At 37.3% G+C, this 22,587-nt stretch overlaps 1 protein-coding gene across 1 annotated transcript in view; it reads left to right on the forward strand.

Annotated features, from left to right (window-relative positions):
- Window positions 1–22,587, forward strand: part of PDE6C (phosphodiesterase 6C) — a 42,710-nt gene that overhangs the window by 4,719 nt on the left and 15,404 nt on the right. Inside the window, exons 2-12 of the mRNA XM_068951161.1 lie at window positions 15,741–15,893; window positions 16,007–16,096; window positions 16,334–16,474; window positions 17,036–17,110; window positions 17,200–17,264; window positions 17,374–17,440; window positions 17,795–17,842; window positions 18,044–18,193; window positions 18,859–19,002; window positions 19,094–19,162; window positions 22,217–22,363. Of these exons, the coding sequence (XP_068807262.1) occupies window positions 15,741–15,893; window positions 16,007–16,096; window positions 16,334–16,474; window positions 17,036–17,110; window positions 17,200–17,264; window positions 17,374–17,440; window positions 17,795–17,842; window positions 18,044–18,193; window positions 18,859–19,002; window positions 19,094–19,162; window positions 22,217–22,363 (1,149 nt within the window). The remainder of the gene's footprint in view (window positions 1–15,740; window positions 15,894–16,006; window positions 16,097–16,333; window positions 16,475–17,035; window positions 17,111–17,199; window positions 17,265–17,373; window positions 17,441–17,794; window positions 17,843–18,043; window positions 18,194–18,858; window positions 19,003–19,093; window positions 19,163–22,216; window positions 22,364–22,587) is intronic.

Below are 22,587 nucleotides of genomic sequence, written 5' to 3' on the forward strand. Positions count from 1 at the left end.
TGTGGATATAATAATTACTACATTAAAATGTTATATTTTCTCCAATTGTCATATAATTGACAAATGCTAGGGAAGACATTAGCAATATCGCAATATCATAATTCAGGAGATCTGAGTGCTGGAATTCCTGTACAATTTGGGGAAGATAATTTATTTTGACAAACTGCAATACAAATGTGAATCTGCATTGCTAAAGGTAAAATGTTCAAGAGTGTGGAAATTAAGGAGACTAGAACAGAAACTGAACGCCTTATTACTGCACAGAGACTTCAAAATACATTAGAATGGCAGTACTCCAAAATGTTTAAATGGTCTAATTTACAAAATTCATTAAAATACTAATAAAAAAATCAAAAGCACTAATACGAATACATTGGTAGTATCCTAACTCTAAAATGAGGATTTCCATTAATTCAAGGCTGTTGTAAATCAAACTACATTTTAAATTCCTTCTAATCACTTCATCTTATTGTTTGGCTTTAATTATACATGATTAAACAACATGTAAATAGAGTTCATGATGAAACCTAACATGATTAATATAGCAATTAAAAAAACAAAAAAACAGAAAACTTTGCAGTGTTCCAAACACAGACTTCATAAAGAACTTCTACTGGTTTGTGATACTTCTTTCTATGTCATCTCACAAACACTTAACAGAACAAGAGTACAATTTTAAGAATGAATCTTAATTAAGGGAAATAACGATTTAGTTGATAATTTAAGAAGGATTATAGGGCAACCCACCTGCATCTGAAATGCTTCCTCATGAGTGAAAGTTTATCACCTTCGAGTAGTGCCGAAATGAAGCATCACCGTTACTTGTGGTCTCAAGCTACAAACAGCACAGTTCACTATCTATAAAAACAGAGGAGATGGAGATTTAGTGGAATCATGATAAGTAGTTTACCTGCTCTTGCATATTAAAAAGAAAATGGGCATACAGGATAACAACATTGTCAGATGGATTATTAAAAATGTTAACTTTTAAGAAATCAGAAAATGTAGTACAAGTACTTTTGGGACTAGATGAACTAAAGTGTGTGTGTGTGTGTGTGTATTGCTTAATTGTGTTAAACACAACTTTTTAAAAGCAGAATGACAATATAATGCTGAACCTACACTTTTAGGAATATGATTGAAACTTAATATACAGAATACAGTTTTATTCCAATATATATAAACAGCTCCACAAAACTCTCCAGGAACAGTATCCAGAATGCTGTGAAAAAACTCATACTGAAGCTGTCTTTGGTTCAGATCATCAGCGAAACCAGTGACAGTCGCTAACGCAGTCATGAACCATGATGCAGGGCTTTTCTAATAAAGACTACTGTTATTGTGTAATATCTGGATCATGCCATGGCATATACGAAGATAGTAACAATTCTGATCAGAAGGCGTTCCGGGACCTCTTGAATTTATAATTAATTATTTTGAGGTGAAAGTCTGTAAAATTGTGTATTTAATGCTAAGAACTTGCTTAGTTTGAAAACTGAACAATGCTCACTCACCATTGCCCAAAATATGGCACTTCTTAAAATCACTATTTACAGCTAAATAGTTAGCTCACATCCTTATTCACTGCTATTTGTATGATATTAAAGAGTACAACAGAAAACAGATTTATGAATGTTCTACCAAATGCTAGCGTCCTATATTTCTCCTGAACATTACACGTTCTTAGCCTCAACAAGGAGAAGGAAAAGTAGGTGTGATTAGAACTAAAATATGTTGCTATAAACTGGTTTTGAGTCTTCTACCCAAGGAGCTCTGGAGGGCTATTTCCCTTCCTCTAAATAAGCCTGTTAATTGTGCCAAATGAAGCAGATCTTAAATGCATTAAAACACACACACACACACAGAGTAACTCTAACTCTTAGGTTGGCTCTCTCCACCTACTCTGCCTCTGTAGAGTGACAGGTTGCTCCATTTCACAGAACTAACATAATTAGGATATAAAGAACAACCAGCATTGGCAAAGCTGGTTTCTCACAGGTAGTAAAGATGAGTGTATAAATCTTATACATAAAATCATTTTCTAAACTGTTTTAGCTAGAGATGATATAGACTGTTTAAAGAGCCCTTTCTACTTTAGGGAAATTACTATACAGAAAGTCTCAAAGTGAGTAAAAAAATATGAGTGAATGAGAAATGTGAAAATATATTATTATTTCTTTGCACAAGTTCACTGGAGCAGCTCTTCAACATTCTCTTTTTTAAGAGCAGCATAAGATATGGAAAAGTATTGAGCTACAAACCTAAGATGATCACAGATAAATAGTTTATGTATACATACCTATAAAATAAACTTCAAATCTCCATTTTTTCATACTTATGGATCAAATTCTGAAAAAAAACAATTTAAGGACTAAGGAGTATGTCTGCTTCTTCATCTGACTAGTCCCTTGCAAACCTACTGGGCAGGGGACAGTGACTGGGGCATGCATGTAATGGTGAACACACCTTGCTGTGCTGCAGTTGCACAGTCCTGCCATTAATTGCATATCACCAGCTCACACCTGTAACAAAGATGCTTCAGTGTTACACACCCAACAGGGAGGGTCCTATGCTGCCCATTAGGCTGCAAGAGGAAAGCAGCCCAGCCAGAATAAAGAGACCAAGCCAGAATATGTCCACACACTGTTGATTTCATATGTATTTCTAAATATTTATTGTAACTGCAGCCTTGCAAAAATTAGCATCTTACATGGGGACGAGAGCTACGTGTCAGAGCGAGAGGGGAGGCTAATGTGCAGAGTTGGCTTCCAGTACCGATCGATCGCTGACTGCTTCTTTAGGCACGAGAGGATCACTGCCAGTTGCTCCTGTTGATTCTTTTAGATGTGTTGATAAAAATGAGTGTTGACATGCCTGTGGCTTCTGGTAGACAAATAAAAGTTATGTATTGGTGATTATTCTTTTCTAATTAAGAATTCCTAAGGGGGATATGGTCTATTTTTGTTATACCAGCAATCTCTTTCTGCTGTCTTTGATCTATGTGGATGCTACAAACAGAAAAAAGATGATTGCAGCCCTATTAGTGTGCCAGTTGAACTCGTATCTGTTCCAGGGAACCCAGGTCATTTGTTGTCATAGTTTGCACTCAGCTTACAGTCAGTCTTCCCACGCACATCTGCCTGGGGTGTCCGCCCCGACATTCACCATAATTTTTTTTTTCATTCACGTGAGAAGGATCAAAAGCTCCATATCGCCACCCACTTTTTAAAGTATTATGTCATCTACACTTATCTTCAGCAGTTACAGACTACAGAGGAGTCAAAACCTTGACTGAACCTGTCTATGTTAACCCTCCCTCTACTGTTGCCACCAGAGAAACTGAGTCAACAGTAGCCACTATGGCAAATTCTAAAGAAAAAAATGACTCTAAGCAACGTTGCCATTTCCAATGTATGCAAAATTGAGAGTTGGTCCCAACACTCTCACATGATAAAACCAAAGCGACAATACTTAGGGAAAGCATCTTATCATTTTTGATTTCAGGGAATACATATATTCCATAGATGGGAAATCTCTCATGTATTTTTCTCAGCAGGAAACTCAGCAGGAAAACCACAACCGGTTTCAGCATTCTCTTTGTCCAGTATCTGTCTGTTATAACCATTTTCCTATTACTTAAGAGAGTAGAGTTCACCTGCTTTCTCTGAAGAAAGCACAGAAGAAACTATTACTTGGAGGACCCTGTCCAGTTACTCATGCTTATAGACTACATTTTACTAGCTCTTGACCTGCATCTGTATTTCTATACAACATCAGATTGCTGATAAGCTGAAAAAGCTGAATATAGGCAATTCAAGTTGTCTGGATAACATCTTTGATGAAACTCCTTTATATTAATTTGTAGTATTATTGAAATTTGTGCTTTTGTTTTGGTCATGATATGGAATGAAGATCATGAACTCTGTTCATGTGTGGTATTTTTAAAGAAGAAAGATAGATGAAATAACACTAGACCCAACCTGCAAGTTGATACTTTGGCACAACTATCTTAATATAGAATAAGAGAATTATTATAAATTCACTGAAGACTTGAAAATTCCTGAATGAGTAAAAATTTTAAATTGCAATTTGAACTCAAGTCATTTTCTGATTTTACTTTTTCCTTTAGTCGTATCTATTTTTGAAAAACGTTTCATACAAATCATATTTGGCTGTGCTGATGCAAATTCTAAGGCATGGCTGTTACTCCACCTTCATGCGAGTAAATGACTAGACCAGCTGAGACTTTTGTAAGGACTTTGAGATTTCACTCATTTTATGCATGTATAGCTTGGCAGTTATTTACTTTTAATAATCCAATTTCAATGATCTCCCAACTATTTAAAGGAAAAATAAAATTTGAAATTTTAATTCTTTTCTGTAACATTCCATTTTCCTCCCCTTAAACAGCTCACGCAAGTACACGTGACTACATCTGCAAACGTGTTTTATGTGGGCTGAGTATCTAAGATGAATTTCTCGTATTAAGTTTCAATGGAAGCTTTCATAGGTATACTACAATTTTATATAGTGTGAGAAGGAGAAAACTTGCATATCTACACATCAGTCTATTTTACAAGAACTATTTGGTTAGTTTAAAATGCTAAAATGATTCCCTTAGGATTTATGAGCTAAGAATGATCAGGGGTTTAGTGTCCTGACATCTCTTTAATTAGAAGTCTCCAAGACCTCACACTAAGAAGATACTAAGCCAGTGCCTTCTGTCATATCTCAAGAGTTTCAGAAGGCTGCAGAGCCACAGGGGAAGGTGAATGTACTATGTCTGTGAGGTACACAGCATGTACAAAGTACCGCTTTCTTACTAGCATCAAGTTAGAGGACTTTTTGCTACCACTCCTGCTTTGATGGTAATGCAGTTCTAAAAAAAAATCCAAAGAACGATCCAGCAAAAATGGGTGAAGTGAATAAAGATGCCGTTGAAAAATACTTGGAGAACAACCCCCAGTTTGCCAAGGAATATTTCGACCGAAAAATGAGGGCAGAAGTGGTGGGAAGCGTCTTTAAAGTGAACCCTGGAGATGTGAAAGAAGGAGTCAGCTTCAAGGACATGTCCCGTCTGGAGGAGTCTAACATACTTTTTGAGCTGCTAACAGAAATCCAGGATGAGGGAGGCACTATGGAAAAGACAGTGCACAAGGCCCTGCAGAGGCTGGCACAGCTGCTGGCAGCTGATCGGTGTAGCATGTTTATTTGCCGTGCCCGAAATGGTATTCCAGAGGTAGCCACCAGGCTTCTTAATGTCACTCCTACTTCTACCTTTGAGGAGAACTTGGTGAATCCAGACAATGAGGCTGTTTTTCCTCTGGACATCGGAATAGTGGGATGGGTGGCTCATACCAAGAAGTTTTTTAATATACCAGATGTGAAAAAGGTAAGTGTGAGTGACTTCTCTTGGTGAATTTCCAATGCCATTCTGTGCATTTAATTACTCAGCTTCCTGAATAGGGCTTGTGGCACAGAGTCATTCCTCAAAAACATCCCAAACAGGAGACAAATACAGACCAAAAACATGACAAAAGCAACAAGGTAAGATGCTTAAAATCCAGTCGAACCATATTATGTAGCCTGGTTAGATGTTTCCTGTATCCTGACACAATATCTGTAATGTAATTTACTGTATTAAAGGGAGGAGAATATTAGATTAATAGAGACCAAAAAGTACTTGTGTTTCTATGGGACAAGACAGGCTCCTATTCTGTTGTCCAGCGTGGGCTTGCAAGTGTTCTCCCTTATCGTTCCATGCTGCCATACAAGCACCTCTCAATGTAATTAATTTGCAGCCCTGGTAACGAGAGCTTTCCTTATAAGGAGGTGAATGATCCCATTTGAAGATGGTCCCAACATATATGTTCCATGTCAAGTCTGGTTTGGGATATAAAATAGCTCCAAATTTTGAGTTTCGCTAGATCCAGGGCTTCTCTTCAGAATCATCTGTACAAGAAGATTAATGAATCGAAGTTGCTCTGACGTTTTCAAAGCTACTGTTGGATTTTCAAAGTCACCTTCCTTAGTTATAGCTCAGATAAGGGTTATTATAAAATTTTGTATTATAAATATGTGAACCTCCTAACTGAAATTAAACATACATGAATAAGAACTGCTTTAGAAACTGTACTCTGAAATACCAGTAAATGTATTCCGATGGTTATTGATGTCTTTAAAGCGTTAACCCTAAATTATCAAATTATCACCTTCATCTCTTTTTAGTCTTATGTGGAAAAGCTCTGCATACTCAAATAGTTTAAAGCTAGTTATACTAGAGACTGTCTGGCTTCTTAACTTTTACTATATAGTCAATTTATAATTCCAGGGCATTTTAGAGATGGAAACCACCTCAATGATCCTAAGCTCAATATAAATAATAAAGATCTTTATGCACTGCAATTATCTATGTTTTCCAGGAGGCAGCCGCAAAGTAATGTATTTTATCATGTTAGAAGTTGGTAGAAATAAAGATAAACTAATTACAAGATCACCAGTGCCTGGTTCAGGCTAGAGTTAAAGCTCAAAAACAAACATATACATATATGAAAAGAACATTTCAATACAGAGTAAATTATCTCAGATGTAAGCAGGAATCTTAAGAAAAAACAGAAGAAAGATTGTGTTTGATTTTTAACTGACCACAAAGATGCTTTCTTCAGTGACTGCTCTTCTGACAAGAAGCATCTGACTTACTGTCTTTTACCACCAAATGGAGAGATTGGAGGATAATCCTTCTAAATTCATAAGGCTGATTACATGAGCAAAGATCAGGAGGATCGAGATGTGCTTTTTATCAGAACCTGCGTTGTTGCTTAATATTATTATATGCGAAACCTGCCCAGAGCGGGGCTGCCTAAAAAATTGTGCTCTTGCAATAGGACTTGTTCAAAATGTTGTAACAAATGTAATTTGAGTATGTTTAAGAACTATAACCTATCTGTCTCTCTAATACTGCCAGGTATACTTTTTGCACACACAACTTAATCCATGTCTGCTGAATAACTGTCTAGTTATCATTCAATCATTTTAAGGTAATTTAAATAAATTAATCACTGTATTCTTACTTCAGCATTCATTTACTCTGTAAGAACTATGCCATTAGGTCCACATTTAAAAACGCAGAATTAAACCTCGGCGCCATTAATCCACATTTGATAACTAAAAGTCTCCAAAAGACTGACATTTTATAAGGTAATTGCAAAACTCTCAGAGGCTGTTCTGGGACCAAGGTTTGTTCTTTAAAAATAACCATGAATGTCTCAAAATTGTGGGTATTTCCATCCTATTAGTCAAAGAATTCAAGTGTCCAAATTCACCCACCTTACCACGTGTTCTTGAAAGGATAATTATTCAAATCATTTTGTATGTGCTTCAGTCAAACCAGATTGCCTGCTACCCAGACGTTGAGCAAAAAATGACAAGCAGAGTTAGGTCAGACAGGGATTTGGCCTCTCCTGCCTTGTCAGCATACAAAATGCACAATAAATAACTCTAGATGGCTACGGTGCTTGAAAGATGTCATCTAACCACTTTCTATTGTTGACACAGACCTTATTCAAACAGCATAGTTTTTTTAAAGTCTTAAGTACATGACAGCACTGACAAACCCACAGTGAGACATTTTCACGCTTCGGTTATCACTCCTTTATAACAAGAGGGAATGTAATGAAAGATCACAACAATCAATCTCTGAAAACATGAGACTCCACCTTCAGTGCCTGGTAGCCAGTTCTTTAGGGATTATTTCCTTTTTTTAACCTGAAAAGGTACCAATAAACATGAGGAGGCTCCTCATCCTGACTAATGCTTCAGAAAAGAAAAGCAGAGGAAGAGATACAGACCTTCCATAATTAACTTAGTAGCAAGAACAGTTTCCTCCCCCACAGGATTAGAGATCTGTTCACTGCAAAAGCTAATAGTGTTTAATCCAGTCTTTAATGGTAGTGAGGAACAGGAGGCCAGGCAGGACCACTGCCTTGATAATTGGTCTCATCATTCCCAGTGACTGGCAGAGTTATGTTATGCAAATATACCAGAGTAAAATAACAGACTGCATGAAATCTCATATGCCTATTAGTTCAACAAAAATCCTTTAAATGTTACTTGATAACACTGGCAAGAGAATGATATAGACTACAACTACCTTATTTTTTTTTTTTCAGGTATTATTTCTAAATAGAATTAAGAAATAAAAAATAGTTAAGCAAGGAGCACAACTTCTGGAGAATTTAAATCTCACATTTTCAGCATGTAAGAGCCAATAGTAAAGACTATATTTGCTTTAATCCAAAATATATTTAAATTAATGCATTACTGTTTTTAAATCAGAGCTATCTGAAGACAAAAGATTTTACTGAGGATTGGAAACTCAAAATATAGCATTCCTGGTTATAGTAGAGTATAAAATTATAAAAATGGTGAAAAGTCACTTCAAAAGAAGTGAATGTCTTCATATTAGATCCATGAAGGGTCTTAAATGTTCAGATGCTGAACTTAACAAGCCCTCATTTGGAGAAGTCCTGGACTACAATGTGCAGCCCTCAGTGAAGGGCCTAAACAACAGTGCGTCGTGGAGAGATGCTGTTGCTTCAACCTCAGATTCAAAGCAGCCAGAGCACTTAGCAGTGCTGCACATAATCTGACCACTGGAAACCTATGACACAAAATATCTTAAACCTGTCAGGTTTTAAGCACCTATATCATTCCTTTGGAAACTGAGCCAGCCTCAGTTTGCAGGAGTCTTTTCTGGGGAGCTCTACTTCTCTTTAATTATGGGGTGCGAAAGACTTTTCATTCCAGGCCTGTCTCAAATGGCATGGGTTTTAGATTCAGGAGAAAACGCTGGTCCCCTGGCTCGAGGCTGTCAGCCTGGAACGACAAATAAGAGACACTAAATCCCTTTTCTTGAATCTATACCAAATTGTAAAAAAAATTAAAGATTATCTGAAGAGGGAAGAGAAGAGAGCCAAGGGAAGCATGTCTTTGCAGTTCAGTGGTTTGCACTTCCATGTAGCAGTGAGCAGAGCTGGACACCAAACTGCTGTCCATGTGCTGTGTGATAACACCTAGCCGTGATCCTGAGACCAGGCATTGATCTCAGACACTCTCCCAGGGCAGGAAGAGGTTGATGGATTCAGATAAATCCATGTCAAAAATATGAAGCAGTGGGAACGCACAAGAGAGAAAAAGATGATGAATGACACAGCTGGCTGCCTTGGAAGTGACAGAGGGAAGGGATTATGGTGGAAGAAGCAAGAAAAATGAGATTCACTTTTGGTGGAACTGGTACCTGGGCAGGCACTTGCTGAGATGTCTCAATCCTTAATTTTTCTACTAGTTCCGCTGGTAATCTGATAGTGGAGAGGAAGATGAAATATCCACTTACATTCATTTAGGTAGTGCTCCCATATTTTATAGGTGAGCCAAGAAGCTAATGGGGAAGCATGACAAAGTTCTACATTAAAACAAAAAAAGCTGAAGTGGAATTCCTCCTAATCATTGTGCGACAGGATAAAAACAAGGACCATGCTGCTGCCCCACTTGGAAAACTTTCTCCTCCTGACTGCACGTTGGGCATATTCTCTGTAAACCACCCTGACATGGCCCTGCAGGATGATAAGCACAGAAAAATCCATTTTGAAGACAGGACCTGAGTGCAGGGAAGAGTCCCGTAACCCTGGTAAAAAGGCAGCAGTTTGGCCACGGACAGTTGCAGAACTTAAGGTGAACCTGAGACTTTGCTGGTGAAACTTAAGGCTTCAAGATGCTGACATCTTGATGCAGCATCCTGCGCATCCTGCAGATGGCCTGTGGATATGTTTAGGCATTGCTATATAAATTCTGCTTAAGTCTTACTTTAGGCCCCTTAGTCCCTCAGTGATTATCGAGATTTGTGAAAGCTGAATAGTGAAATTCACATAAAGGTTTCTGTTGTACATTACCTTACAAAAGAAATGTGAAGTACCACTTGGACTTCACAAAAAAATCACACAATAGATAGATAATTAGGTATCACCAATGATAAAGGAAATAATGTCTCAGCAAACACTTTTCCCAGCTTCTGGATGATCAAAAAGGAAATGATTGTCATGTCTTTAATTAATTTAACAGGGAAACATACGTGATAAGGTAGAGTATGTTTCAAATGTGACTAATCATGATAGTGATGCAAAGACCAAGGTGTTAATATCATCTGTGGGACACAAATAAAATGACATCATGCTGTTTCCTAGCAGGGGCCCTCAGTCAAGGAAGCAAAGGCTTGTAAGAAAGTTTCACTTCCTAACATTTCAAATCACACATGTAATGGAGTTGTCGATGCTGGGCCAGTTTATAAGCAGTCCAAAGTAAGCAAATATATTGGAGATGTGAGAAACCTCAGTGCTAGCAACTTTGAGCTGCTGATCTGCTCCTATTGCTTCAAAAGAACCAGCGCAGTAAGCCTCCACGTGACTGGCTGAACGACGAAGACAGATCCACGTTCCCTATTAACTTTGCTTGAGCTGCTTTTCACACTACTCCCATTTTTTTTCTGGTCTGCATTTGTATAAATTACATGGTTCTTGCGTGCGCCATGAAAACCAAATTAACACGGGTCAAACTATCTCATCACTTACAGTAGTTTTCCCATCTTCTGATCAAATTTACACTCCGAGTAATTTACACTGTTGAGTTTAAGCTGGAGGTTTCCCAAAGTGTCAAACTCACTTGCCTCAGGCTGCATTTTGCTATTAATCCAATCAGAAATGCTAAAGACTCAGCTCAGCGTTCTGGAGGATAGCGTAGCAAATCCTAAGGTAACATTATGAACGGGGAAATGCACTTCCTTTATTACGTACTGTAGAGAATGGTTGAATGAACATTAGAACGATAGTCTTCGTTGTTTTTTTAAGTTTGGCATATTTAATGAGAAAGCCTATGAAAGGTTAGAAAATTGTGCAGAGCTCTTTTTCACAGTTCACTTAAAAGGTTGTGGGATATCTAAAGCCAGCAAATGAAACAGAATTCATCATGAAAGAAACAAGGCCTTTCAAGATAGTTACAGGAAACCAAACAAGAACAAAAGAAGGGAACTCACTCTAAGAAGGGAGCTGAGATCTAAAAGGAGAACCATGAGACAAGAAAGACACAAGATGGTTCCCCCCTCTAGAAAGTCCAGGCAGTAAGAACTTTTCAGAAGCAATTCTTAAAGTAACACTGATTTTTTCAAAAATAATCAGCACACTCGTAAAGTTACTCATGTAGTCTACCTGTTAAAATCAGTTTTCTTCTCAAAATACCTGTATTTTCCTGGGGCCTGACTTCTTCTCCTTTATATTTATTTTACGTTATTATGGACAAGAACTTAAACAGTTGTGTAGCTACAATTCGGAATCAGATGTGATGATAGTTTCAGTAAGCAAGCTGGATTTTAAATATATATGTTCACTTCATATTTGTAACAGCCATAGTAAGGAAAATAAAATAAATTATTTTTTGGAAAGGATGGCCTGATTTTCCTCTTTCAGAGAGGTATAATCACATTGTTTTCACAACAGTGACTTCTGATTTTGTAATTTCCAGTGGTAGTTACAGGATGCAAATTAGGCTCGTAGAACCTAAAGCAACTGAGAAGTTGAGGCCAAAAGTCCTAAACACAGAGCATTATATTGAAATTTCATTGGTAAAAGGTTTATAATTTTATGCATAGTCATGCTGGTAAGTTACAGCAAGATAAAACTGGTATCATGGAGTAGAAACCAAGAAAACTGAATCAGCTACGCATTTCAAGTCTACTAGCTAGATCCATAGTAACCCCTCAAAATCCTCTCAAGTTATCCTCTCACCAATAACAGAAAGATGAGCATGGAGGGGGGGCCTTGATTTTCCATTCCAGTATGCTGGTGTCAGCTTAGTGCAATTCTAGGACATATATCTTATGAAATATCTACAGAATTGATTGTGGTACAGTGAAAGGCTATATACCTTAGCTTTAAAAGGAAAGGCTTACAAATATACAGGAGTTAATCTGGGTATAAGAACCTAGAGCCTAAATTTACCAAAAAGCTAACAAAGATACAGCAGTGAGTTACACCTACGCAATGAAGACAATTCTGGGGGACAGTGTCCTATACATTACAATTCTATAACATCCTGCTGCTGTTTTCTACAATCCTAGACATCCCACAGCATGTATGCATTCTGCTAGCTGGCATGACCAGCATGCACTCTAGCACAGTATGATTACAAAAGATTGTACTAATTAATGAGGTGCACTAATATTGCAGTGGGCTCACTTAGAACATATACACAATCTTCTCTTCATCTTTTCCTCTAGCTATTAATACCTCACAGTATAGTCTGACTGCCTTATTAAATAGATTTGGATTTGTTGTCTGGAGTTAAGTAGTTATTCAAAAATCCCCTTTCCCTCTAAAAGTCAGTTATATGATTTAACCGGGAACTGCAAGTTCACAGCATCACTCTAAAAGATGGTTGGATTCTTAAGATCAGGCTCAAATAGACTAACGGTCTTCATAGGAGTACCAGGGTTCTTCTCTGGCTCTGGTACTGCAGAGCAAGTCTCTAGCTTATTGGTCTATGACCGTGATTCTCCATATATTATGCAAAAGTGATTTGCATTGAAATCAAAAGGAGCTTGTGTTCCTGAGAAAAACATATTTTAAAACCTTGATCGGAAATACAGGCTTCAAACCCCTCAGCAATTATGTGCCAAATATTCAGTAATGAAAAGTCAAAATCTACACGCAAGCTTTTGGTTGCATATGCAACTCACGTGCAATAGAAGTTTCTGCATACATTATGGGGATGCTAGCAGTGTGTAACAAAGTATTTATATCTGCATTATCTAGGCACAACTCAGGTTGGCGCAGTTCACTAACCTTTTGTTTATTAACATGGATTTGTATTCTTTTAATTTTTTTCCTATCCTCTGCATAACTCATATGACCAAAGTGCTCCTTCCCAAACACCACTACTTCTACCTTCAGCCTGCAGTTATTAAACAAATTAAAACTCAGCAATTGAGTCCTGCTGATTCAGTTCACTTCATGTGATACAAGTTCTTTTGAGGCATTGAATCTCTATTCAAGAGTGTCTGAAATTTTTCTTTTGTCCCCTCAAAACAGCGTATAGAGCTCTAAAAACAAGACTTGGGCCTCACCATATGCTAGATGCTGTAGATGGGCCAGAGGGGCTACAAAACAGGGTCACATTCTCTATTTCCTTTATTTGAAGTGGCTGGAACACTCAGAGATTCAGAAAATATCACTGAAGCCCCCCAGAGAACACCCCGAAGGCAGAATGATTGTGTCTCTAGATAATTTATCTCAGAGAAACTCAAATATTTCTATGTAATACCTCAGATTTGTTTAGAAGACTACAGGGCAGTACTTGCTTCCCATGTAGAAAAGATGACTTGACTGGCATTTTTCCTAGATATCTGTTTCCTGAGATATCCCTACACCTTTCTCCTAGAAAAAGAGAAAACGGCAACTCAGTGAAAGTTTGACAGAAAAAAAGAAATCATCCTATCCTCACCCAAACAATATAAAGCAATGTATTTGGAATCAGCTACATTTTCCAGGGACCCAAATACAGCCTGATACATGGAACTATACAGGAAACATATTGCTTATTTTTATTCTTCTCAACTCGATTTATGGAGATGACACAGGCTCTCCTCAAAAGAATTAATACTCTGTAATAGAGCCCAACTGGTAAATATAGAAAAGACATTGCAGAGTTACTTCCGTGTTTTTCACTCCTTTCCCAGAAATGCAGATTCCTCAGATTTCCTTCTAAGACTCAACAATGTAAATAAAAGAGACGAGCTGCCAAAAGATTATCAAGAGCTAAAGGGGAAAAAAACACATTCTGAACTCTGAATAAAATCCAATCTACCTTCTCAGGATTATATATGCTATAAATTCAACACATGCAATAAAAAAATTGTTAAAGAGAAAAGAAGGGAAAAAAAATTAGAGGAAAGATTCAAAAACTAGATAATCAGTTCTGGCATTTGCTAGCCTTTTCGTGATTGATTTTACAACCCAGAAAATGTTTTTTTTTCCTGAAGCAGCTTTGTGTATAATTTTCTATATTTTAAAAAGCAGAAATTCTGTTATGTGGCATCTCGCAACACCATACAGTCCATCAGCAAGGAGGAAGCCTTGAGATCCATCACATAGATCTTGGCTGCCCAAGCTAATGTAGTAATTAACAGCATAGTAGGTGTCAGCTCTGGAAATAGAAATGCATTAGCTGGGGTCAGACACTTTACAAGTGGGTTAAGAAATATTTGCTAGCAGCAGAGGAGTGGTAAAGCGTGGGAATCCTGGTTCTGGGTGGATGGTCTTAAAATATGACTCGTTTTGCCTCCCTCTGGCCAGCTGCCATAGCTGCTTCTGGTGTTACAATCCAGTCTAAGCTTCCCTGGTTACCAGGTCCCAATCACCATATCTTGGTACTCATTTAATACCATTAGCTAATCACCTTGAGAAACCAGAAGCAGACCTTTTAAAGGAAATTCAAAGAGAGTCGTCCACTGACTGTAGTCCAGGACTACAGAGTTCATCCCTCTGAAGAGGTCCGTGCACTGACTTGTAAAAAGTGGCAGCTGTGAGGGCATGCAAAAGGCCCACCGAAGACAGACTCTGGCGATTTCAGCAGCTTAGAAGAACTGTGTCATTTTTGAGTACACATATGTTGACAGATTTCCATTCCCCAACTCATAACTCAGATAAATGTAAACGCATTTTCACAGAATAACAAGCAGCACAACCACCCTTGACAAATAGATTTCCCTGACAATTTTCAAATCCATTTTTGAAAATAAAGGAAACACTAGAATTTCAAAGAAAATGTCTCAAGGATTTCTTCGATACGAAAAAATGAAACATTTTTCCATGAAACAGATGAACTAGCTTCCCAAGAATTTTTAAATAAAAGAATGAAGAAAGAGAATACCTTTTACCAAATTCCTCCTCAGCACTCAGTTTCAAGGGTAAGCAATTGGAGAGTTAGTTGTGGCTTATTGATTACATGGTCTGTCCCACAAGATCACACCCCACAACAAAAGCAACCCTGAACCCCTCCCTGTTCTACATCCTCCTATTCACTAGGAGGACATGTCAGGCTGGGAGCTGCCGAAACAGGTAATTGTCAAGAAGGAGGAATAGGACAAGGCTCAGCCAGATGCATATCTACTGCAGATATCTCTCTGAAGCATTTTCAGCCATATACCTTCAGGACTGTTTGTAAATGATCCTACATACAGTTTTTAACATTGCATAATAGCATAATATCATTACTTCTAGCTACAGAAATAATTAAATTATAATAGTAAATACTAACATAGCTACAAAATAATTCTCTTACATGCAAGTCTATGCATTACAGTATCAGGTAGCCACAAGGTCATATTATTCTCTCCTTTATTCTAGCTCTTCTCAAATTTTTATTTCTCTAAATTTGTCATCATTCTAATAAACCCCTGCACAGAACTTGGTTCCAGGAGCTGTATTCATCATTAATGCTTAAGTTAAGTGTGTACATGTAGCAAGACTGGGTTAAATAGTCAATGCTTTTCAGGAGTACGAATCTACTGCACTGTGAAACTGTGCTCATAGCGTTGTGAACATAAGTAATAAATACAGTGATCATTTGCTCTTGGCATGGTAACTGGCTATGGTGGGTTTCATTTGTGGTTTGTTTCTTTTTTTTTCCCCCCCCAGAATAACCATTTTTCTGATTTTCTGGACAAAAAAACTGGTTATACAACACTCAATATGTTGGCAACCCCAATTATGCAGGGCAAAGAGGTGCTTGCTGTTGTGATGGCACTCAACAAACTAAATGCCGCTGCATTCTCAAAAGAGGATGAAGAGGTAATAACTTCAAACACTAAATAAGAGCACAACTGTTACTTTAACGACTAGTCTGAATGAATCTACATCGTGGCTTAATACTTTGTCTCGCTTTTGTTCATTGTCATTTTTAGGTCTTTAATAAATACCTGAATTTTATATCTTTTGTCCTAAGAAATCATCATACATCATATCTCTACAATATTGAATCCCGACGAAGTCAGGTAAAGAAGAATTTGTAAACAATTATACTTTTTTTTTTTGTCTGAAATCGTTATTATTTCCACTATGTTACATTCTCATAAGTTTATTGAAATAAGGATATCATCTATTTACCTTTTTACAGTAATGCACTTTATTCTCGTATCTTGGAATGTCTAGGATTCATATGGTTATATTTTCATTCAAAATGCATTTTACCTTTGTGAACTTTTACCCTCTTTCTCTTTTGTTCTAAATAGATGCTTTTGTGGTCTGCCAACAAAGTATTCGAAGAGCTAACAGATATAGAACGGCAGTTTCACAAAGCACTGTATACTATTCGAATGTATCTGAACTGTGAGAGGTACTCTGTTGGTCTGCTGGACATGACTAAAGAGAAGGTAAGAGTTGTACCTATTTCCTAGAAATGGGTTAACTCCTAACTTTAAGTTATAAAATCAGTCCTTCTGATTACTTAATTCATCTGTTCTGGGTATTTCTGGTGTACTTCTCCAAGACATAAGGATACCATGCTTTTTAACCTTTTAGGACAATCTATACAAAACTCAACTGAGTCACACAAATTACATGTGAAATATAAGCATGGCAAAGCATATGTCCACAATAAATACAAAAGTTGATTCTGAACTCATTTTTTCACATGAAAAACTCCAAGTGAAGAAGGGAAGAACAGAGAACTGCAGTCTGGTTATCTACCTTCTAAAACAAAGATTAAGGTGTACAACCTTCCAGGGATAAGGTTCACAGAAGCCTTCGATTTACTGGGTAGTGTTTCTTGTCTGGAACGTATTTAACAATATTTGCTTAGCCTTGCCTGAGATGTGACCATAATACAGCCATGGAGGAGGAAAAATAAAACTACTAGCCACAGACTTCAGGTTACCTATGAATACAGCACTGCTTTGTTTTCTTCTGCTAACGCGTACGTATCGCTTTCTCAGGAGTTCTACGATGAATGGCCAATCAGGCTGGGGGAGGCAGAGCCTTACAAAGGCCCCAAGACACCTGATGGAAGAGTGAGGATATTATTTTTTCTTTTTATGAACCTCAATTTTGACATTGAGGTTGTACAGGTCACCTACATGTTTTTCCTCTTTTCATGTAGGAAGTTAACTTCTACAAGATTATTGACTATATTTTACATGGAAAAGAAGAAATCAAAGTCATTCCGTGAGTATTCACTGGCAGCCTGCAAATATGTGATAATTAGATGTGTTGCTGGGAGAGAATAACAGGTCTGTATCTGTAGAAATCATTTAATTTTATTCTCTCTCTAAAGGTCACCTCCAGCAGATCACTGGTGTCTTGCCAGTGGATTGCCAACATACGTTGCTGAAAATGGATTTGTAAGTTCACAACAAAAATAAAAATTACAAGTGTTATTTTGTGCAGTTCTTCTGACAGAGTACTTAATTATCTCTTTCTATAAATCCCCATGCCATTTTAAATTGGCATAGAAGCAGTTTTCTTAACTGTGTGACATCATGCAAGACGCAGTTTGCTATAAGCACTCCAGAATGACATCTGTCAGAATAACCACTTTAATTTTAAAGCAACAATTTTGATTTCTGTAGCTAATTAGGTTGCTCACTATTTTTTCCTTAGAAAATATATTTGCCTTTTTAAAATATCTGGCCAAGTCCTGGGGCATGTTATATTCCGTTTAAACAATGTATCTTTTTCTTTTCTTTTTACTGCAGATTTGTAACATGATGAATGCACCAGCAGATGAATATTTCACATTTCAGGTAATGCCAGTAATGTTAATAGATGTAAATATTGTAGAAAAATATGCTCTTGCTTTCCACCAATTAGTTATACAGTTGATTACATATATAATTTTCATTTTTTTTGGTGATTCACAGGACCTAACATTTAGTTATTTTAATAGCTGTACCACTACTTTTAAAGAAAAATGCAACATTTCCTGTTCTTTGTCTTTCCTACAGAAAGGACCTGTGGATGAGACTGGATGGAAAATCAAAAATGTCCTGTCACTGCCTATTGTCAACAAAAAGGAAGAAATTGTGGGAGTTGCTACATTTTATAATAGGAAAGATGGAAAACCTTTTGATGAATATGATGAACAGATCATTGAAGTAAGCTTAATAAGATAAGAGGCTTTAAGTAGTCGTATGTTAATCAAAATGTAATTATTGTAAAAAACAGTTTAAAAACGTCTAAAATTTTTCTAGTAGGCTTTGTTAACATCTAACCAAAAGTCTTCTACCTTCTTAACTATATAGTTTAAGAATCAGAATTTTAATCTTCAGGTTTAGAAAGCAAAATAATGAGAGATCCTTATGTTCCAATGATGGAAAAAAGTCAGATATTTTTAATCACTTTTTTTACTGACAGCCAATATCTCCTAATTAACACAATTGGGTATGCAAGGATGGCACACTGCTTACCAATGGACATGACGGCTGCGATCGTGATTGCTCAGAGACCAATCACATGCACCTGAGCAAGATACATAGCACATCCAAGTCCACCCAACTAACTTAACCTTCATAAGCCTCAAATTCTTGTATACAAAATGAGAATATGGGCCCTTAACTACATAGGTTGAGACATATAGTGGCATTAAAAGCAGCAAGGTGCTAAGAGGCCCTGCTGATGCAAGTCAAATGCCACTAACAGGTAGAGTTACATGATGCTTTTAAAAGGGTATTACCATAAACTGGAGTTTAAAGAAAGTTAAAATTGTCAGTTTAACTTTATTGTCATGGTATCAACTCCACTTTTCTTGGCTTTGTTCCAGACTCTCACACAGTTCCTGGGGTGGTCTGTTTTAAATACTGACACTTACGACAAAATGAATAAGCTTGAAAACAGGAAAGACATTGCTCAGGAAATGCTCATGTACCAGACAAAGGCCACCCCTACTGAAGTTGAATCTATACTGGTGAGTTTCTGTCCAGAGCCACAGGACCGAAGTAGGAAATTTGCTGCACAGAAACACGTTAAGTGAATTTAACGTTAATTTTCATTTTTAGAAATACAAAGAGAAATTAAATGCAAAGAGTATAGAAGACTGTGATGAAAAGGATCTTATCAGGATTCTGGTAAGTCATTACATTGAAAATTTGAACTCCCAGTGGCAGATAATACTGGGTCTTCATTGTAGCAGAAGTTGTATGCAGCCAAATCCTGTTTAATACAGTGACGAGTACAAGCCAGATGGAGTTAGCTTAATAATATGTCTTCAATTTCTTAGTTTCTCTCATGTGCAGTCGTCCCTATTAGCTACAAGGAAACATTCCTTCCCAAGTATCTGTCAGCATTTAGTTAGCCAGAAATATGCAGAAAAGTTGATACGAATTAGTATTTAAAGTGTTAAACTGCATTAAACAGCCATGTAGACAGTGCTATTCAGAATTAAAATAGCTATAATTAATTTTACTTCGTTTTGAAAATAAAAGAAGGTATATTAACATAAGTACGCTTTCACTCTGATTTAAGAGAACACACACAAGAGTGTCCAGTGGAAGATATTTACTTTCAGATTAATTTTCCTGAGTTTCCGTGGGCGGAGGAGCCCAAAAGCAACGATCAGAGACTTCACAATGTCGAAGCAGATTTGACTTGGTCGTTTAGAACTCTGCCACTATTCAAACAAAAATGAGACTCTTTCTTTCTCCAGAGTGTGCAGTCCTTTGGCTGCATTAGTATGTCAGTTTGGAAACGGAGTGCGCTTTTGAAGCAAAGCTCCTATGTGGGCCACTTGCTGCACTTTGCTTTTGCTCGTGGAGCCGCTCTGGAGCACATGCACTGGCTTACTTTGGCTGAAACAAAACAAAGATGCTTTCCCGGAAAGCACTGATTATATTCCCACTGTTAATGGACAATTAGTGCACAGGACCAAAACAGACCTAGGCCAAAGAGAAACCCTCAAAACACACATAGCATGGATGCTGAGACCCAGGACCAAGCATTCCACATATTTACTCTTATTGCCTCACATTTGTTAATGTAGACATAGCCATAATGAGAAGATCTCATTAAACTACTTTTGACCACGTATAAGTGCATGTCAGAGTGCAATGGTGTTAAAGTTTTACCGGATCCCACAAAAGAGATGCTCACACAGCTTACAAGCTGTGAACCCAAAAAACAACAGACCCTTTGTAGCTTCACGTATCTTTTAAAGTCTATTTTAGTTCTATGAAAAATTGCAACAATTAATAGATAAACATTTTAAAATCTATCCACTTGCAGAGCAACAATTCATAATTATAGTGCAGCCCTCCAAATAAAAAACAAAACAAAAAACTGGTATAGATTTTTTTTTAGTCTCCAGAAAGCAATTGAAATGAATTCTCTATACATTGTGATGTCACAAATGTAAAGATCTAATAGCTCCTGTAGTGCCATGGGTGCATGGAAACGCTTTATCCTATTAGAAGGCCTGGAATCCCAACTAGCTAATGGGATAAAGCAGGTGTTTCTAGATCTGATGATTCACAAAGTAATAGGTCTTAAAACACCACTGCTCCAGGCTTCCTTGACTTTGACCTCAACCTCAGATCAGAGTAAATTTACACAGAAAATTCTGCTAGGTGAGAAGGAAACGCTGTTGCATGTTCAGCCTTATTTGTTGAAATACATACATAAGGGAATCACTGCAGTCATACAATCTAAGTTCTGTATTGCATCAGACTTCCCTGATTTAATTCTTGTTTTGAGTGGGGCACATCATTTAAATTACAATGCTGCTTTCCTCAGGCTTTGAGATGTACAGATGAAAAGTATTATGGAAGAGCTTATGAGTATTACTATTACCAGTTAGGCTATTCTATGTGCATCCGTGCAGTATATACAAAAGAGGCAAATTAAATTTAATACAAGGTTCTTAACTTTTGTATACTGTGAATTTTAGAATTTAGTATATGCTTTCTGGAGGGTCTTCAGTGCAAGGAAGAGCTGGCCTGAGCTCTCTATCTGCCCTTCAGAGTGAGAAAAATCCCTGAATGGCATCCAGCCAGCACTATAAAGTCCAGTGCGTGGGGAAAAGAACGTACACTTAACGCTGGCCACTGTTTCGGAAGTGGTCTCTCATTTTCATCAGCAGTCAGGACTGTTTAGAACAGGCTGCTTTAAACTACAGAAAGGACACAGCTCACACAGAATCACCACCAACCATAGCAGTAAAAAACGACTATGTAATGCATATACTGACTTAATTCAGGAGCCAAGCAGGGAAGAATCTACCACAAGCAGGCAAACCAGAACACAGACACCTGAAACCAGTCAGACTATTAACTGTGCATTGTTACATCCGATCTTGCAGGATTTTCCAGTCCACTTTCCATGTCCCAAATCATCCTTTCAGCTTTCTCCATTAAGTGTAAAAAGGCTACCACGCATATAAAGAGAGAATTTCATGGGAGGCAGGGAAAGATAGACTAATTGTGGGAGGTGGCTATGGAGCAGAAAAAAACACCACCCCTGCAGAGGTTAAAACAATCTACAGGAATCTTTCCTTGCCTACATAGTCTCTCCAAAAGAAGACAAGGCTATACGTAGATGAGCATGTAAACATGTCTTCTATTTTAAAAATGATTAAGTGCTTATACTTTCTTCTACTTTTAAAAGAAGTAAACAATATTTTATTCTAAGGAGGTTATTTTTGGTCCCTGTACCTATTGCTATTCCTAAGATCCCAAAGAAGAATACCACTTACCAAGAACGGTAGGGCTTGCTGAATAATTTTAGCCACGAAAAAGATTAACTGCAGCCTTGAGATTAGGCTAAAAGGGGAAGAATCGTGACATTTTATCACTGGTAGGAGAAACTCCAAGGCCTAGGACTTCCTAATGATGGAAACACTCAGGTGTTCAGCATAGGAACTTGTTGGAATTCATGGCAGGGAGAAACACCAGCTGGGAAAGATTTTTACCTATTCTCTTTGAGAAGAAAACCAGCAGTGATCATCAGTGTGTTTCATAACTTAATACATATTACTTCGTACTGAAACTTGAGACCTTTGAAGATAGAATAAGCATGCTCTCCTTAGGTGATGTTCCCAGTGAAGTCAGGAGGAAAAAAAAAAAAGAAAAAGATCATTCCAACTTTTTTCTTGCCAGAAAAACTCTTGTAGTTGTGATTTTTCCTAACAGAGAGAAGAATTACCTGATCCAAAAGATTTAGAACTTTATGAATTCCGCTTCAGTGACTTCCCTGTTACAGAGCACGGCTTGATAACTTGTGGAATACGGCTGTTCTTCGAGATAAACGTTGTTGAAAAGTTCAAAGTTCCAGCAGAGGTCTGATTTATTCTGTCTTACTTATTTTTCTTTCAAGATAGCGGAAAAATAGCTGACTGTAGGTACTTCAATATAGAAGTGTGCTACACTAAAGAATTAGTAATATGGATAAAAATTATCCATACAAACAGTTTGCTGTTTCCATGTTTAATTTAATGGAAAGCAATTCTTTTCACAGATGAAAACAATAGGTGTTTTGGGTTTGTTTTTTTTTTTAAGACATT

This window comes from Struthio camelus, chromosome 7 (assembly GCF_040807025.1).
Source record: "Struthio camelus isolate bStrCam1 chromosome 7, bStrCam1.hap1, whole genome shotgun sequence".
NCBI classification, from domain to species: domain Eukaryota; kingdom Metazoa; phylum Chordata; class Aves; order Struthioniformes; family Struthionidae; genus Struthio; species Struthio camelus.